This window comes from Eulemur rufifrons, chromosome 29, assembly GCF_041146395.1.
Source record: "Eulemur rufifrons isolate Redbay chromosome 29, OSU_ERuf_1, whole genome shotgun sequence".
Classification (NCBI taxonomy): Eukaryota; Metazoa; Chordata; class Mammalia; order Primates; family Lemuridae; genus Eulemur; species Eulemur rufifrons.
Genome location: NC_091011.1, coordinates 96,318,369 through 96,334,582, shown reverse-complemented (window position 1 = coordinate 96,334,582; position 16,214 = coordinate 96,318,369). Strand labels below are relative to the sequence as shown.

At 34.2% G+C, this 16,214-nt stretch overlaps 1 protein-coding gene across 2 annotated transcripts in view; it reads left to right on the top strand.

The window, feature by feature from the left end:
- Positions 1–16,214, top strand: part of KMT2C (lysine methyltransferase 2C) — a 252,141-nt gene that overhangs the window by 110,229 nt on the left and 125,698 nt on the right. For both annotated transcript variants that reach the window (XM_069462185.1, XM_069462184.1), the window contains exon 7: positions 14,249–14,411. In XM_069462185.1, the coding sequence (XP_069318286.1) occupies positions 14,249–14,411 (163 nt within the window). The remainder of the gene's footprint in view (positions 1–14,248; positions 14,412–16,214) is intronic.

Genomic DNA, 16,214 nt, shown 5'->3' with positions numbered 1-16,214 from the left:
CATGCTAGGAAAAAAAAGTATTTTAATAGGCATTCTAAAATTATGAATATTCCTTTTTGATGCTATAACAGAACTTGCAAAGTGGTAGTTTATTAAATGTTTGTTCCAATGTGAATTCTGCAGTCCTATCAATGAACTTTTTTTTTTTTTAACACACTCCTTTAGACTCTCTTGCATTTTCAGTGGATCCTTTACCCACGTGATTTTATAAAATTATTAAATGGTGTTTGAAAAATGTTGGCCACTGAACAGTTCAGATATTCCAACTATTGGCACATTTTAATAAGTAACAAAATTCATGTTTGTTGTATAATCCACTGATCTCATCAGAAAAGCCTTTTAAGTATTGGGAATCAGTCAAGGTCACATGGGTCAATTTAAAATTTTGTTATTGCCCATTAATGCTCTCACTTGTTTTCTTGAAGTGACAGGCTCACTTTATTCATTTGTGAAGAATTACCTCTCAGATAATCAAGTTTGAATAGCCATTGTTTGCCAGTTCTTCCATGTAAAAATGGTGTTGCATGAAAAAAAGCAGTTATTTCAGTTTACAAATCAAATGATAACAGAAGTGCCTTTCGTCAAGAAATTACACTTTGGTGCAGCAGAATTACTTTATGCTCTACCCCCCATTTTGTCACATAATGTTAAAAAGATGTTTGCTCATGGATCAAATCTTAAAACAATAGTTTTTACTGCTTCAATGATAATTTTGAATGAAACTGGCATTATTTTTGCTGCAATTGTAGTGCCAGTTGAGAATGTTATAACTTTTAGTACAGCTTGTTGTCACCGCCTTGATTCTTGGATGGGCAACAACAGTTTTATCTACTGTAGCATTTTAATCACGTAATAATTTTGGTTTTAGTTAAACATAATTTAGAAAACTGAAGAGAAATAGTAAAATCTCTTTTATTACTCATATTTTAACAAATTCCTATATTCTTCCTTCCTGTTCTAAGTTTCCTTCTTTTTATCATTTTCCTTTCTTGTTCAAGAACTTTTTGAACGATTCTTTTAGTATAGTTTTGCCTCATGACTAACTTTTTAGTTTTCATTCATCTGACAGTTCCTGATTTCCTTTTCATTCACAAATGATATTTTCACTGGATATAGAACTTTGAGTTGACAATTATTTTCTTTTAGGACTTGAAAAAATGTTGTGCTACCCTGTTCTGGCCTCTGTGGTTTCAGATGAGAAATTTGCTGTCATCTGAATTGTTTTTCACCTGTGCATAAGGTGTCATTTTTCTTACTTCTCTCAAAGTTTTTTAGTTTGGTGTTTAGTTTTCAGAAGTTCATGATGTGTCCTTGCATTGATTTATTTGTGTGTATCTCTCTTTGGATTTATTCAACTTCTTAAATCTACGGATTTTTTTTTTTTTTTTTTTTTTTTTTTTTAATAAAGAGATGAGGTCTTGCTATGTTGCCCAGGCTGGAGTGCAATAGCTTTTCGCAGGCACACTACAGCCTTGAACTCCTGGGCTCAAGAGATCTTCCCCACCAGCTGGCATTATAGACGTGTGCCACCAGGTCTAGCTCTCTGTGGGTCATTTATTTTTATAAATTTGGGAAATTTTCACCCACTATTTCTTCAAATAATTATTCAGCCTCACCTTCTTTCTTTTCTTCTTCTGATACTCCAATAACAGGAGTGCTGTGTCATTTATTATAGTCCCACTGTCCTCTTACTGTCTGTTTTTTAATCAAGATTTTAATCCATTTTCTCTCCCGTTTAGATTGGATTTCTCCATTTCGTTGTTCAGCCCATTCAGTTAGTATTTTATTTTTGTTAGTGTATTTTTCATTTTTAAACTTCCTATCTGTTTCTTCTTGATATCTTTTATTTCTTTGCTGAGACTTTTTTTTGCTGAAACTTTGTATTTTTTCTTTTGTATCAGAATCATGTTCATAATTACTTGTTAAAGCAGTTTTATAATGTAATAGTTTAAAAATCTTTGGTAGATAATTCTCACATTTATGAGTGTCAGTGTTTGCATCTGTTAATTGTCTTCATTTCTGTTGAGATTTTCCTCTTTTAGTATGGTAGGGCAAGTTATTTTTTTATTGAACCCTTTACATTTTAAGTATTATTTTGTAAAACTCTATATTTTATTTAAATCTCCCTTTTTAGCAGGACTTGTCTGAAACTTGCTTTTGGGATAAAGGGGGCACTGCCTCATTACTCCCAGGTATGTGTGTAAATTCTGGTTCCAAAACAGGCTTTCGTTGACTCAATTGATGGGGAAGGACACCTAGTGAATGCTGAGCAGGAGTGAAAATCTAGACTCTCCTCTGTGCCTCTGTGGAAACCACCCTGGTTTCAAGAATTCCCGCTTTTCACCTTTCACTTGGCCTCTGCTGACACTGGGGTAGGGGAGGGGGCACATTACCATTGGTCAGTGCTTTTTGTTTTCTCCAGTTGACCTCTTCTGTAGCTCCCCTGTGGGAAGGGGTAGGAGAACCCACTTGGTGTTGACTTCCAGGCTCTCCACTGATGTTGCAGAGGGCAGAAGCCATGTTACTGCCCCGTGGGTGTGAATGTCTTCATCCCTACCTGGCCTTTTTTGATACTGCTCAGTCTGTGAGTATAGGTGGGGAGTGGATTTCTAGGTTCTCTTATTAAGTCTTTCCAGTGGTTGTGGGGCGTGAGCTTTTTCTGTAGTACGTGGTTCAAATTGGTTGGTTTTTGTCTACCAGTTTTTTGTGTTGCTAGCCTGCCACTTTCCTGCTCCCTTGACTAGAGACAGCAGGCTCTTCTTGGGCTTTTGGGTGTGTGCCTGTCGTTTCTGAGTCATGTCAGCTTCTCTAGCATCTCTTCATGTATACGTGGTTTGGAAAGGAAACTTAGGGAATTCATCCTCTTTTGTTCCTCAACACTTTAGGCCCTAGTTGGATTGTTCTCCCTCTATCTTTTATTGTCTTCATGTGTTTGTCTTATGTATCATGACCAAATTTTTTTAGCTGTACTTAGTGGAAAGAATAGTGAATAGTGCATCTCCTCCATTTTGCCTGGAAGTGGAATTCTGCGTTCATTTTTGACTTTTCTCCCCTGAACGTTGAGTTCTGGGTTGACATGTTTTTCTTCTTTCAGCGTTTAAAAGATGTTGCATTGTTTCCTGTCTTTTATTGTTTCTCATGAGATGTCAAGTATGGTGTCAATAGTATCATTATTCCCGTGTATGTAATGTTTTGATATTTGCTGGCTGCTTTCAGGATTTTTTCTTTATCTTTGGTTTTCAGCAGTCTGACTATGATGTGCCTAGGTGTGGTTTTCTTTATATTCATCCTGCTTGGGGTTTGCTGAGCTTCTTGAAACTGTAAGTTGATATTTTTTCACCAAATTTGTGAAAAGTTTGACCTTTATTTCTTATTTTTATTCTGTCCCATTTTCTTTCTCATCTTCCTTTGCAACTCTAATTACATACATGTTAGTGCATTTGATGTTGTCCCATAGATTACTGAGGCCCTGTTCATTTTCTTTTCAGTGTTTTTACTTTTAGTTCCTCAGAATGGATATGCTAGTCATTTATTTTCAAGGTGACTGACCATTTTTTCTGCCATATCCAATTTCTTATTAAGCCCATTCACTGAAATTTTAATTTAAATGACTCTACTTCTTAGTTGTAGAATTCCCATTTTGTTTTGCTTTATAATCTTCATGTCTTCCATTACTCTGCTCCTGGTTGCTCTGACCAGCTCTTCCTGTGTGTTGAACGTGTTTTGAATAGCTGTTTTAAAATCTTTCTTCATTTTCTCATTTTCTATTGAATATTTTTCCTCTTTGTTGTCTCACTTTCCTGTGTTTTTCCCCACATGTCTAATAATTTTTTATTGTATACTGAACATTTTAGGTAGTAGGTGTAGATACTTCATTCTATTATTTTGTTCTGTTCAATGTCAGGCTTTGTTCTGGGAGGCTTTTGTTATGGCTGGATTTATACTCCAAACTATATCATAATTCCAGTTGTTGGCAACATCTCTCCTCAGTTCTTTCAGCAGTTCAGTTTGTGCTTTCCCTTGAGCTCCTTCCCTTCCCTTTGTGAATGTACGTTTTAGGGGTGTAACAAGGATTTGAGAGTTTATTCAAATGTTTGGACTCCTTCCTCTTTCGCTCCCTCTTTTCATGGATCCCCTCAGTTCCACTTTTCTAGCATTGTTGAACTTTGTCTTCTCACACCAGTAAGATTGAAGCTTTGTGTTTGAGGTCTAGTGCCACTTTTTCTCTTCATGCACATTAGGAAATGTGCTTAGCTGAAAATTCACTTAAATATAAATTTTAGCCAATGATATTCCCTTTTCATAAGGGTCATATGTCCTCCCTTTCCAGCCTGTTTTTGGTTATTTACGAGTAACTTCAAGTAATTAGATTGTATGTTTTATTCAGATTTAATAAATTTAATCTTCAGGAAAATTATTCTCTGAGTAGCCTCTTTTGTCGCTACCCAATAAATAAATATTTTCTGTGTGAGAGTTATTGTTAAGGTATATTTTATGTACAGTAAAATTCGCTGCTTCTAAGTGTATATTGAATGTGTTTTGACAAATACATATGGTCCTGTACCATCACGGTCAAGATGTAGAATATTTCCTTCACCCCAGAAGTTCTCTCCCACCACTCCAGCTCTGGGAGCAGCAGTCATTGGTCTTTGCTCTCCTGTAGTTTTGCCTTTTCTGTACTGATATCTGAATGGAATCATACAGTAATCTTTGTTGTCTAACTTTGTTACTTAGCATAATGGTTTTGAGATTAGTCTATCATCCACTAGCGACAGTTAAGTTTCCTCCAATTTTTGCCTAGTATGTAAAGGTGCTATGAATATTTATGCAACACTTTTTGTGTGGATTTATTTTTCAGGTTTCCTGGGTAAATACCTGGCACTGGAATTGTTGACTTGTTGGAAATAATGTACTGAACTTTGAAAAACAGTTCACTGTTTCTTAAAAAGTGTCTGTATACATTTCCATTTCTATTAGCAAGATAGGAGAGCTCCATTTGCCGTACATTGTTGCCAGCACTGGATATTGTCAGTGTTTCTAAATTTTAGCCATCTGGTTGGTATTTAGTGATACCTCATTGTGGGTTTGATTTTTGCATTCCCTGATGACTTAGTAAATTGAGCATCTTTTTGTCTATTTATTTGTCATGTGTATATCTTTCATGAAGTGTTAGGTTAAAATATTTTGTCTCTACTGTTTCTTTTTCCATTTGATTTGTTTGTCTTATCATTATTGAGGTATAATGTTTCTTCGTATTATATTATTCACAGAAGTCATTTATTGGAGGTGTGTTTTGCAAATGTTTTTGCCTAGTATGTGACTTGTTTTCATTCTCTCAAGGTGTTTGAGAGCAGAGGGTTTAATTTTGATGAAGTTTGTCATTTGTTAATTTTTTGGTCCATTTTTTCTTTTTTGTATCATTCTCTTTGTGCCTTATTTAAAAAAAAAAACTTTGCCTACCCCAAGGTTACCTTTAGGTATTTAGCCATTTTACAGCTAAATTACATATATGGCATGAGAATATGAGACAAGATTCAAGGTTCTTTGTTTTCCATTTGGATATTTAGTTGTTCCCGCATCGTTTTAAAAAGATTATCTATTGCTCCCTTAAATTATCTTGTCCCTTTGGTCATAAATTAATTGAATATGGAAAGGTTAGTCTATTTCTTTGTTCGCTATTATGTTCCTTTGATTTATTTGTTTATCCTTATACCAAAACCAAACATAGAAAAGATATATTTTTTAAAATCATGAGTTCATATTGATGCTTTTTAATTCAGTAACACTTTATACCATATCTCTAAAAAATTTTTATTCCTATACCCAAACTATAATTGTATCTTTTTTGTTGTTGTTGTTGTTGTTTTTGAGACGGACTTTCAGCTCTGTTACCTAGGCTAGAGTGCAGTGGCATCATCATAGCTCACTGTAACCTCAAACTCCAGGGCTCCAGCAATCCTCCTGTCTCAGCCTCCTAAGTAGCTGGGAGTAAAGGCACGCACCAACACACTTGGCTAACTTTTTTCCTGTGTTTTGGTAGAGAGGGGGGTCTCTCTTGCTCAAGCTGGTCTCGAACTGCTGACGTCAAGCAATCCTCCTGCCCTGGCCTCCCAGAGTGCTAGGATTACAGACCTGAGCTACTGCGCCTGGCCATGTCTTTTGTTTTAATTTCAGTTAATTTAATCATTTCTATAATTGGAAAAGTCACTAAAAAGGAAAAGATTGTTCCCATAAATTTAAAAGTAATACAAAGTAATTGTACTAACATTAAATAGTCAGTAGATCAGTAGTGAAATTTAAAATTATCATTGCTTTTTGCTATCTTTTTTTGAATCCTCGAGTGATGTAATAGATACTTGAGTTATTTGCCATGGCTGTATAAATACTCTTGATACATAATTCAGCTGTTACAATCATGTTAATTTATGTCATTAATATTTTTACTGATAGTCCTTCTTTGATGATTTTTGCTAGTAGTTCTTGGCTTGGTAAATAGCATTTTGTCAATGGAGAGTACAAGAAGTCAGCTCCATAACTTCTCTTTATGAGACAAGGGGAAAACACAAACCATGTGGTCACCAAAGTTATATTACAACCAGAATCTGGTTCACCTGCATCGATTCCATGTGGGGATAGATGTTCTAGATTTTCACACATGTAATTTCTGGTTAGATAAACTCATTTTAACTGTGTATAGAAGTGTTTGTACTATTGTTGAAGTCTTTTACGAAGATGAGCATTCTTCTTTAGTTTTAAATTCGAACTAAAACTACACCAAGGTTTTGGACTAAAGAGAATACAAGTATGTCTCTTCTTATGTACTTGAAAGACATGATTTAAATGTATCCAGTTACCTTTAATTTTACTATGTCTTTATTTGTTGGTATATGGAAGAATTTAGATTCTTTCCCCCATTTCTGAGTTTTTAACTCTTCTATAATATGCAGTGTTTTCTTATTAACTTTAAAATCTTTTAAACCAACTTATGTTTAATGTTTCAATTTAAAAACCTGTAATTTTCAAATATAAATCATATTGTATACAATATGAATCATATAACAGATTTTTCATTTTGTACTTTTAGGAATAACAAAAAAAGATGGTTTATGTGGGCCGGGCGTGGTGGTTCACACCTGTAATCCTAGCACTCTGGAAGGCTGAGGTGGGAGTATCGTTCGAGATCAGGAGTTTGAGACCAGCCTGAGCAAGAGCGAGACCCTGTCTCTACTAAAAATAGAAAGAAATGATTTGGACAGCTAAAAATATATATAGAAAAAAAAAAATTAGCTGGGCATGGTGTAGTCCCATCTACTCGGGAGGCGGAGGCAGAAGGATCGCTTGAGCCCAAGAGTTTGAGGTTGCTGTGAGCTAGGCTGATGCCACGGCACTCTAGCCCGGGCAATAGAGCGAGACTTTGTCTCAAAAAAAAGAAAGAAAGAAGAAATAAATAATAGCAGGACCCCAGCAATTCCAGTTAAGCTTCCTTTTGGTCACTACTCCTAACTTGTCCAGAGCAAGCACGGTCATCACTGCTAAAAGCATAGATTAGTGTTGCCTGTTTTGTACTTTGTAAAATTGGACTACAATAAGTACTATTTTCTCTGTCTTCTTTCACATATATAGTTGTGTGGTTTATCCAAATTGTTGCATACAGTTGATCATTTATTCTCATTGACACATAGTAGTCTATTATGAGAGTACCTTAACTAATATAATTTACAGTTGGACATTTGGGGGCCGGTTTCAGTTTGTGGCTATTATAAATTGTATTTTATAAACATTGCAGTTCAGGCGTTTTGGTAGACACTGAGAATTAATATTTTATGGATTCTAATCCGTAAGTGGCTGCCTTATTTTCTTATCACCTGAATGAAAGAGATTATGTAACCAAGACAAAGTAGTCAGTAGGTTTCTGTAGTCAGTTATTGGAATTTGCCTTTATTTCTTGTATCTAACTAATTGTCTCTATGAGTTCAGTTTCTTTCACTTCCTGACTATGAGCTTGGGCAAGGAATGGAACCTCTCTGTGCCTCATTTGTAAAGTGAGAAATAATAATGACATCTGTCTAAAATGGTGGTTGTTAGACTTCAATAAGGTAATTCTTGTAAACTACTTGGCCTAGTTGCTGGCAAATAATTACACTCACTAAATCCTGCATATTCATATTTTTTTGGCTAACTTTGTGCTTTCCTTAAATTATGAACTTGTATAAAGTGTCATTTTCTATTTTTAAATTGTACTCATTTTTGTAACTTCTAAGCTTTATTTTCACATATCCAAGATACTAGATATTTGTAATTCAAATTGGAGGTTAGTTCTATTTTTTTTTTTTGTCATTTGATTTTCTCTGAGATGTGTCTTCACCATATAAAAGTCATAAATTTTTATGTAGTCGGATTTATTCATGTTTTTATTTATGGTTATGTTAAAGATGACAGCTCTTAGCAGCCTATTTCTTCAGGATTTCTAATTTATGTATGTTGTTACAATTAGTGAAATTCCTGTGTCTTTTACCCAACAGGTAGAGGTCACTTTTGTGGACTCAGAATGTTTGTTTTCCTATTTTATTTTAGGAAAATCTCTCTGAGATTCTACTTATTCATTTCCGAGCTACGGTTTAAAATATTTACCATTTTTATTTCATAGTGTTGATTAAGACATTGTGTAATGTAAGTATAATGTAAAAAAAATCCTTAAAAACATACTAGTGATTTGGGAGAAACCAAAGCCTAGAGGGCCTTGAAATGCTCTATTTGTTATCTGTTGTTGTATAACCAATTACCATATACTTAATGGCTTAAAATAGCACCCAGTTTACTCAGGCTAGAGATCTGGGCAGGCCCAATCAACTGTGCTCTCTGTTTAAGGTCTCAAAAGGCTCAAATCAGGATGTTGCCACGCTGAAGACTCTGGGGGAGGAATTCAGTTCTGCGCACTTGTAGGGCCTAGGTTCCCTTACTGGCCATTGGCCTGGGTCCCTGTCAGCTCCTAGAGGCCACTGCTTAATCCTTAATCCTTGCTCGTGGTTCTTTCTATCTCTAAGAAGAACAGCACTGTATTAAGTTATTCACTTGTTGCGAATCTGACACCCCCTTCTGTTACCAGCTAGAGAAGGTAAAGAGATTGTATGATTAGATTAGGTGAACCGCCCTTTTGATTAATTCAGTCATTTGACTAGTATCCTTAATCACATCTGTGAAATCCCCTTGCCGTCTAATATAGCATAATCTCTGGCATGGTATTTTATATTCACAGCCTCTGTGTTAGGGTGGGAAATCTCTGGGGGAAGGGAGTGGTGTTTAGGTATTTTAGAATTCTGCCTACCACCAGTGCCATGTCTGAGGAGTTGGGTCTCATCTGGAATGTATCGGGGATTCCTTTAGAAGATTATGGTGGCAGCAGCGAGGAGCATGAGTCAGAAAGGAAAGATACTGGCAGAAGAAAAATCCTGTTCTTAGCTTAGCAGTTCCATTTTGATATTGTGATGTTACTTAATTTTTTTTAGGAGATGTTTCAGTCAGAAATCTGTGTTTAATGGTGTGCAAACAAGAATAATTAACTGGGCCAGAACAACAGCAAGTCAGTCGTCAAGATATTCATTACTTTAGGTCAATTCATATACAAAACGATTGATAGACTTAGTTTGATTTCAAGCAGTTTTATTTCGGTTTTTAGAGCAAACGTTTGTTCTTTTGATAGAAATTTAAACACCTGAATCTCATTAATAACATTTTCGTAAACACAGTATTAGGGTGGGTTTACTTCCTTAGATGGCTAATCTGATGGATTATATGTTAATTCTTACTGGCTTTAATTTTTAAATCTAGCTTCATTTATTTTTATTCTTTGGTCTTACAGTTTTGCATTTTTCAAGCTCTATTTTTTCCTCTGAAAACTACATTTGCCACATCTCAGAGATTTTGACATTTCTTAATCAGATAATTCATGGTTTTTCTTTTTGATTCAGAAAAACTGCTGTTACATAGAAAGGAATTTAAATTTTTATAGTGAATAGATTGGGGGGGAGTTTATATTGTGAATTTCTAATTCTTGTTGTATTAGGCCCAAGGACGTATCTGCTTTTATTGAATTTGGCCGAGAATAGTGTGCTTATTAAAATATGTGGACATTTTTTTATGACAGTATATGGTGACTTTTTAAAAAAAAATTCTATATCCATTTGAACAGAATTTATTTATTTATTTAAGACTGGGTCTCACTGTGTTTTCCAGGCTAGAGTGCAGTGGTGTTAATCATAGCTCACTGCTGCCTAAAATTGTGGGCTCAAATGGTCCTCCTGTCTCAGCCTCCCAAGTAGTTTGGACTACAGGCTCATGCCACCATGCCCGACTAATTTTTTCTGTTTGTTGTAAGAGTGAGGTCTCCCTATGTTACTCAGGCTGGTCTTGAACTCCTGGCCTTTAGGGATTCTCCCACCTGAGCCTCCCAAAGTGCTGGGATTACAGGCGTGAACCACCATACCCACCTGGAACATATATTCTTTATTTTTGGAATACAGAGATCTGTGTGTATCTATGTATCAGTTTGAATCAAATCTGATCATTATTACTAAGTTGTTTATTTTTATGTCATATCTACTTAATAGCTTGATTTGAGAGCTGTGTTAAAGTTTACTAATCTGTGCATGCATTTTTACTCAGCTTTACTTTTTATGTGTTAAAAATATTTATTAGGTATATAAATCTTAATATGACTTGCTGCTTTTTTGGAATTTGCACTATAACATTTTTGTTAATGTAAACTATTATCTTTGACTTGTTCACTGCTTTTTAGTTTGAATTCTATTTTTCTTTGCAATTACTATTGATACAGTGGCATTTTGGGGATAGTTTTTGTTTGTGGTTTTTACCGCCAGCTCTTTATAGAGAATTCAACCTATTTATATTTGTTATCCATGGACTTGAATGTCAGCTTAACAGGGATTAAAGTTGTAGTTTTAAAAAAGTTTTTCATAGACCTGAAGATACTGAGTATTTTTGTTTGTTTGTTTTTCCCATTCATTATTGCTAATGAAAAGTGATGCCTGAGTTTCTTTTGTTCGTAAAGGTCCTTTTTTCTTTTTTGGGGGGATCCTAGAATTTTTCCTTTAGCCTTGGTATCTTAAACTTTTGCCCATGTTTCTAGATGTGGGTTGTGAAGCTGGTGATTAGGGACTTTAGGGAGGAATTCTGACAGAATAAGAAGGGGTACTTTTGTGGAGATACAGAGATAAAGACTCTTAGTATTTTAGGTTTCTCATCTATTAAATAGAGATTATTCTTAATAAATGTTAGCTCTTACTAGATATTTTTATAGATTTCTTCTAGAATAATTTCTGTGATTATAATCCCTCTCCTATTTTCTCCCCTTCTGGTACTCTTGTTAAACAGATATTGGACTTTCTGGATCAAATTTCCTTATCATTTTTACCTTTTTCTCTTACTTTCCACCTTTGCTCATTATTGTATTGTAAGAGAATCCTAGCTGACTAAGAATACGAAAAGATTGATAAATGTTAAAATCAATTTTGGAGTGTGGGAAATCTTTTAATGCTTGATATTTCCTAGAGCACATAGCCTAAAACTATTGCCATGGTGAATACAGCCTAAATACTGGATAAGTAATTGAATCAGCTGTGGAATATCCTTTAACTTCTTGTTATTTTATGATATAACTTTAATCTCTGAAGTTTTGTTGATTCTGTTTTGTTTTGTATTATAGTTTTGTTTTGAGAGAGTCTTTCTTATTTCAGTCTATTAAATAAATGTTTTGGAGGTACCTCATACTTACAGTTGGTAATATGAGGTCTCACTGAGTTTTTTTTAATGTGTTCTTGGATTAATGTCAAAAAATATTATAACACTTCTCTCTTTTGTTTTCTTGAATGATTAACAAAAGTAGAGAAGAATAAAATGCTATTCTAAGAATTTTAAATATTGATTCAAATAAATCATTTAGTTGGTATATCATTTAAGCACTAATCACCTTATCTCCCCAAAATATTCATTAGCTTTGTAATTGTTACTTATGTATTATATTATTATAACATGTTTGGTTTCTGATGTATATGAAAGTGCTGACATTAGGGAAGTTTCTTGTGGAAATTCATTCTTTGATATTTTCCACATTTTTATCAATACTTTTTATTTGGTTTAGGAAGATACATTTCAGCTTATGTATATAGTGTACATTTTATTTTAAGGCCACGTGTTCTTCAGTATCTATGTAATTGTAACAGATGGGTCTGAAGGGTTCACTTAAATGCAGTATTTATTTCCTTCCCTTTATTCCCTGATATCTTTATATGATACTGTAAGTATGTTGCATATATTCTAGTACTTTTCACAGTTGTTTAACTAATGACATGTAATGTTTTTCATTGCAGAAATGATTAAGAGAACATATTGGTGTTTCCAAAATGAAATAGACATTGGAAAAATGATCAATTTAAGTTATTTTTTTCCTTATTCACTTAAATAAAACACATTATATTTTATCTGCCAAAATTATTTTTAGTACTAAAGGCTTCTGCACAGCTTGCCATATGGTATCAAAATAGGAGATCCTAGATTTTAGCAATTTAGCAGAAATTATTTTGTTATGTTAATGAGTTATCATTTAATGTTTTCAACAGACTGATCGCACTTGTCCCCTTGACATTTTCTTGGCCTTTCCAGTAAGACACTTAGACTACCCAGGTGTTACACTTGCGGTTAATTCTGGGTTCTGTTAATACACTAAACATATTTAGATACTCTGAGAAGTTATGATATAAAAATACAGCCTGTTTTGTAAAAGCTGGTTATTATACTTTATCAATGAAGAGAAATAGGCTTTATTTATTTTTTGTTTCTAATGCAATAATATCCTTGAGTAGAAACGTAGAACTAAAATGTGTATTAGTCTGTGGAATTGTGAACATTATCTAAAATTAAAGTGTCACAAATATAATTAGTATTTTTGAGTTACTTAGAAGGTACAATGGTCTGTTGACTTGGACTCAAAATGTGTTGATACACCAAGAGTCACTAAGCTTTTTTATGTGGGTTGAGTGCCCTGGACTGATGATAATGAAGAAGATTTTGATGGTATGTGATATCCTATGTAGATTTATACATAAAACATTAAACAATTATAATTTTAAAACTATTATATTCTCTCATTACCAGAATACAGAATCAGTGTATTAGCATGTGAAGATATTCACAGTAATGTTAGCAGGGTCTGGTGGTCTCTGTTACATGAGGCTCCATTTGTTTCACCTAGGAATTGATGAGCCAACTCAACGAACAAGATTACCAAAAGTGAAGTCCATTTAGTTTGTGTAAATATGAATACCTGCTTATTAGGGCCTTTCTATGTCAAGCAGCATTTTTGGTGCTGCACTTACAAAGTTAGTACAATATGGTGCCTCTAGTCAAGGATCTTGGACTAGAATGAAAAAAAAAAAAAGACAAATACCATGTTATGGCATAAGCTAAAACAGAAGTATGTACAGCAAGTTAGACAGAAGGGTTTATTAATCATTCCAAGGGAAAGCTGAATAAGTAAATGCAGCATTTTACATAATTCGTACTAACTTCTTATGCATTCATTTGCCCTAGACTTCCCCTGCTTGTTTAGAGTTTATTTCTTTGCTTTTTACCATGTGCAAAAGAATGGAAGCAGGTTGAAATAGAAAAAAAAAAATTACCCAGACGACTTAATTTTTTCCCCCCTTACTGCTTTAGTAAAGAAATTTGAAACTAATTGCTACAATGAATTGTGTAGATTTTTATGTGTGCCTTTAACCATGTATGTCCTCCATTAACTTATTTTATGATTGACTAGTTTATTTCATATTAGATTTTAAGCAAGGTAAAAATAGTAATAGGTCTTATAACTAATATATAATCCTTTTATCAGTTTTGGTAACATTTAAAAAGTATTAAAATAACCCTCAAAACCCTAGAAACCTGCCTTTTAAACCATATTACTATTTGTTTTTGTAAAAGTCTTTAATTGTAAGTATTTGACAATGTAGGTAAAAAGAGAAATGCTAACTTTCTAATTGGAATGGAAGGGTGAATGGTAGTATACCAGGCCCTGAGCTGAGTACACTAGGTTTTATTTTTGTAACTGATCTTTATTTAGTATTTTGCAGTTTCAAATTGTTTTACTAGTAATGTACAAAGACTTTTTCATACCTTCCTAACCCTGTATTTTTGAGGTTTTATTAAGGGATTTTTCTCCTTTACCGCCTTTCAGCGATGTGCATTTTGTAAGCACCTTGGAGCCACTATCAAATGCTGTGAAGAGAAATGTACCCAGACGTACCATTACCCTTGTGCTGCTGGCGCCGGCACCTTTCAGGACTTCAGTCACTTCTTCCTTCTTTGTCCAGAACACATTGACCAAGCTCCTGAAAGATGTAAGTTTACTTCAGACAGATTTTTAAACTTTTATCAATGTATTTACTAAAAATAATAAATGTTATAAATTCCCCAAGTGTTATTCGACTTGTTTTAAAAGGCAGTATTTTCAGTATAATCTCGATAATCTGAGGGCTCTTTGCCAGAGGTCCTTGGGGTGGGAGGAAATCTGTTATCAACATTTTTTTTTAAAATACATGCACCACTTTACGAATTCAGATTTTAATTAATTAGTTCATTTTTAGTCTTGCTCTGTTGCCCGGGCTAGAGTGCCGTGGCTTTAGCCTAGCTCACAGCAACCTCAAACTCCTGGGCTCAAACAATCTTCCTGTCTCAGCCTGCCAAGTAGCTGGGACTACAGGTGTGCCACCACGCTCAGCTAGTTTTTTCTGTTTTTAGTAGAGATGTTGTCTCTCTCTTGCTTAGGCTGCTCTCGAACTCCTGACCTCAAGTGATCCTCCTGCCTCAGCCTCCCAGAGTGCTGGGATTATAGGTGTGAGCCACTGTGCCTGGCCTGTTACCAACAGTTTTATTGAAGTTAAATCCAAAAATTTATCTCCTCGGAAAATAAAAAATAATTTGCATGTTTTTTATTATTTAAAACATTTTTTAAACCACTGTAGAAAGATAGAAATACTAAGTATCCAGTATTTCTCATATGTACTAATTCATTAAAAAGTTAAATAGTATTCAGCATCTTGAAAAGCCCCCCTCTTGGAGAATTAGAAGATGCTTCACGCAGGTGTTACTTCAGGATGTACGTTTATAGGAGCACCAAACATTTCTGAACATCTTGGAAATTGTATAGCCCTGATAGTCATGACAGAAATCTCTGTTAGTGCTTTTTCACGACCCATCTATCTTGGTTATCTATAAGCTGCAGTCACGCTTTTTTTCTTTCTTTTCCAAACAGTATTTTATAATTCAGTGAAAATGTTTAAATGTTTGAAATTTATGTTATACAGGAAATTATAATTCTTTACCATCTTTATCATTAAACAGAGATCTTTTTTTTCCTTTTTTTTTTTGTACTATATGTATTTCCAATGAGCATGTATGTTTTGGGATCTTTTTTCCCCTGTAAATGGAATTTCCAATCTCATTGTGGAATGTCCATGATGTTTTATTCAGTCTTATGATGTCATCTCGTAGTTATCTAATTGTAAGCTTTTACTTGCTTCTTAGCAATGTTGATAAAGGCTTTTTTCCTGTCTTTTCCAGGTCTGTGGAACATAAATATAGCCACCCCAGGCTTAAACTAAAGTAATCTCAAATACAGTTAGTCTACATGATCATTACTTTTTATCATGTTGAGTACCATAATTTCATTTTTAAATTTATTTTGTGTCCACATATGTAATCATATATTGCCCTTAGTAACTATACAGACATAAATTATAGGTAAGGCAAGTGAACTTTCAAATTGTATTTAGGCTAGTGAGTAAGGGATTTAAAGTTTTAAAAATGTTTTAGATTACACACTCTTACATCTGGGAGAAAAAGAGTTCATGCACAGCAGTTGTTACGGGTGTTATTTATGTACTGAATTACTTCAATAGGTGCATAAACTAAGATGTCAGTTATCAGAATTGATTGAATTCTGGGTGATATAGTAAATATACTTTGCCAACTGAATAAAGCAATTTTGTGTGTAAGGCTCTGAATTTTATTCAGCCTTTTGTATTCAGTCATGCTTTAGACTTCAATAAACAACATGGAAACTTTTATATGAATGTGGTTCTAATGGTAGAAATTTTATTACTTAATGGCGGTGCTAGTTTCTGCTGATAGCTGTGTTCTAA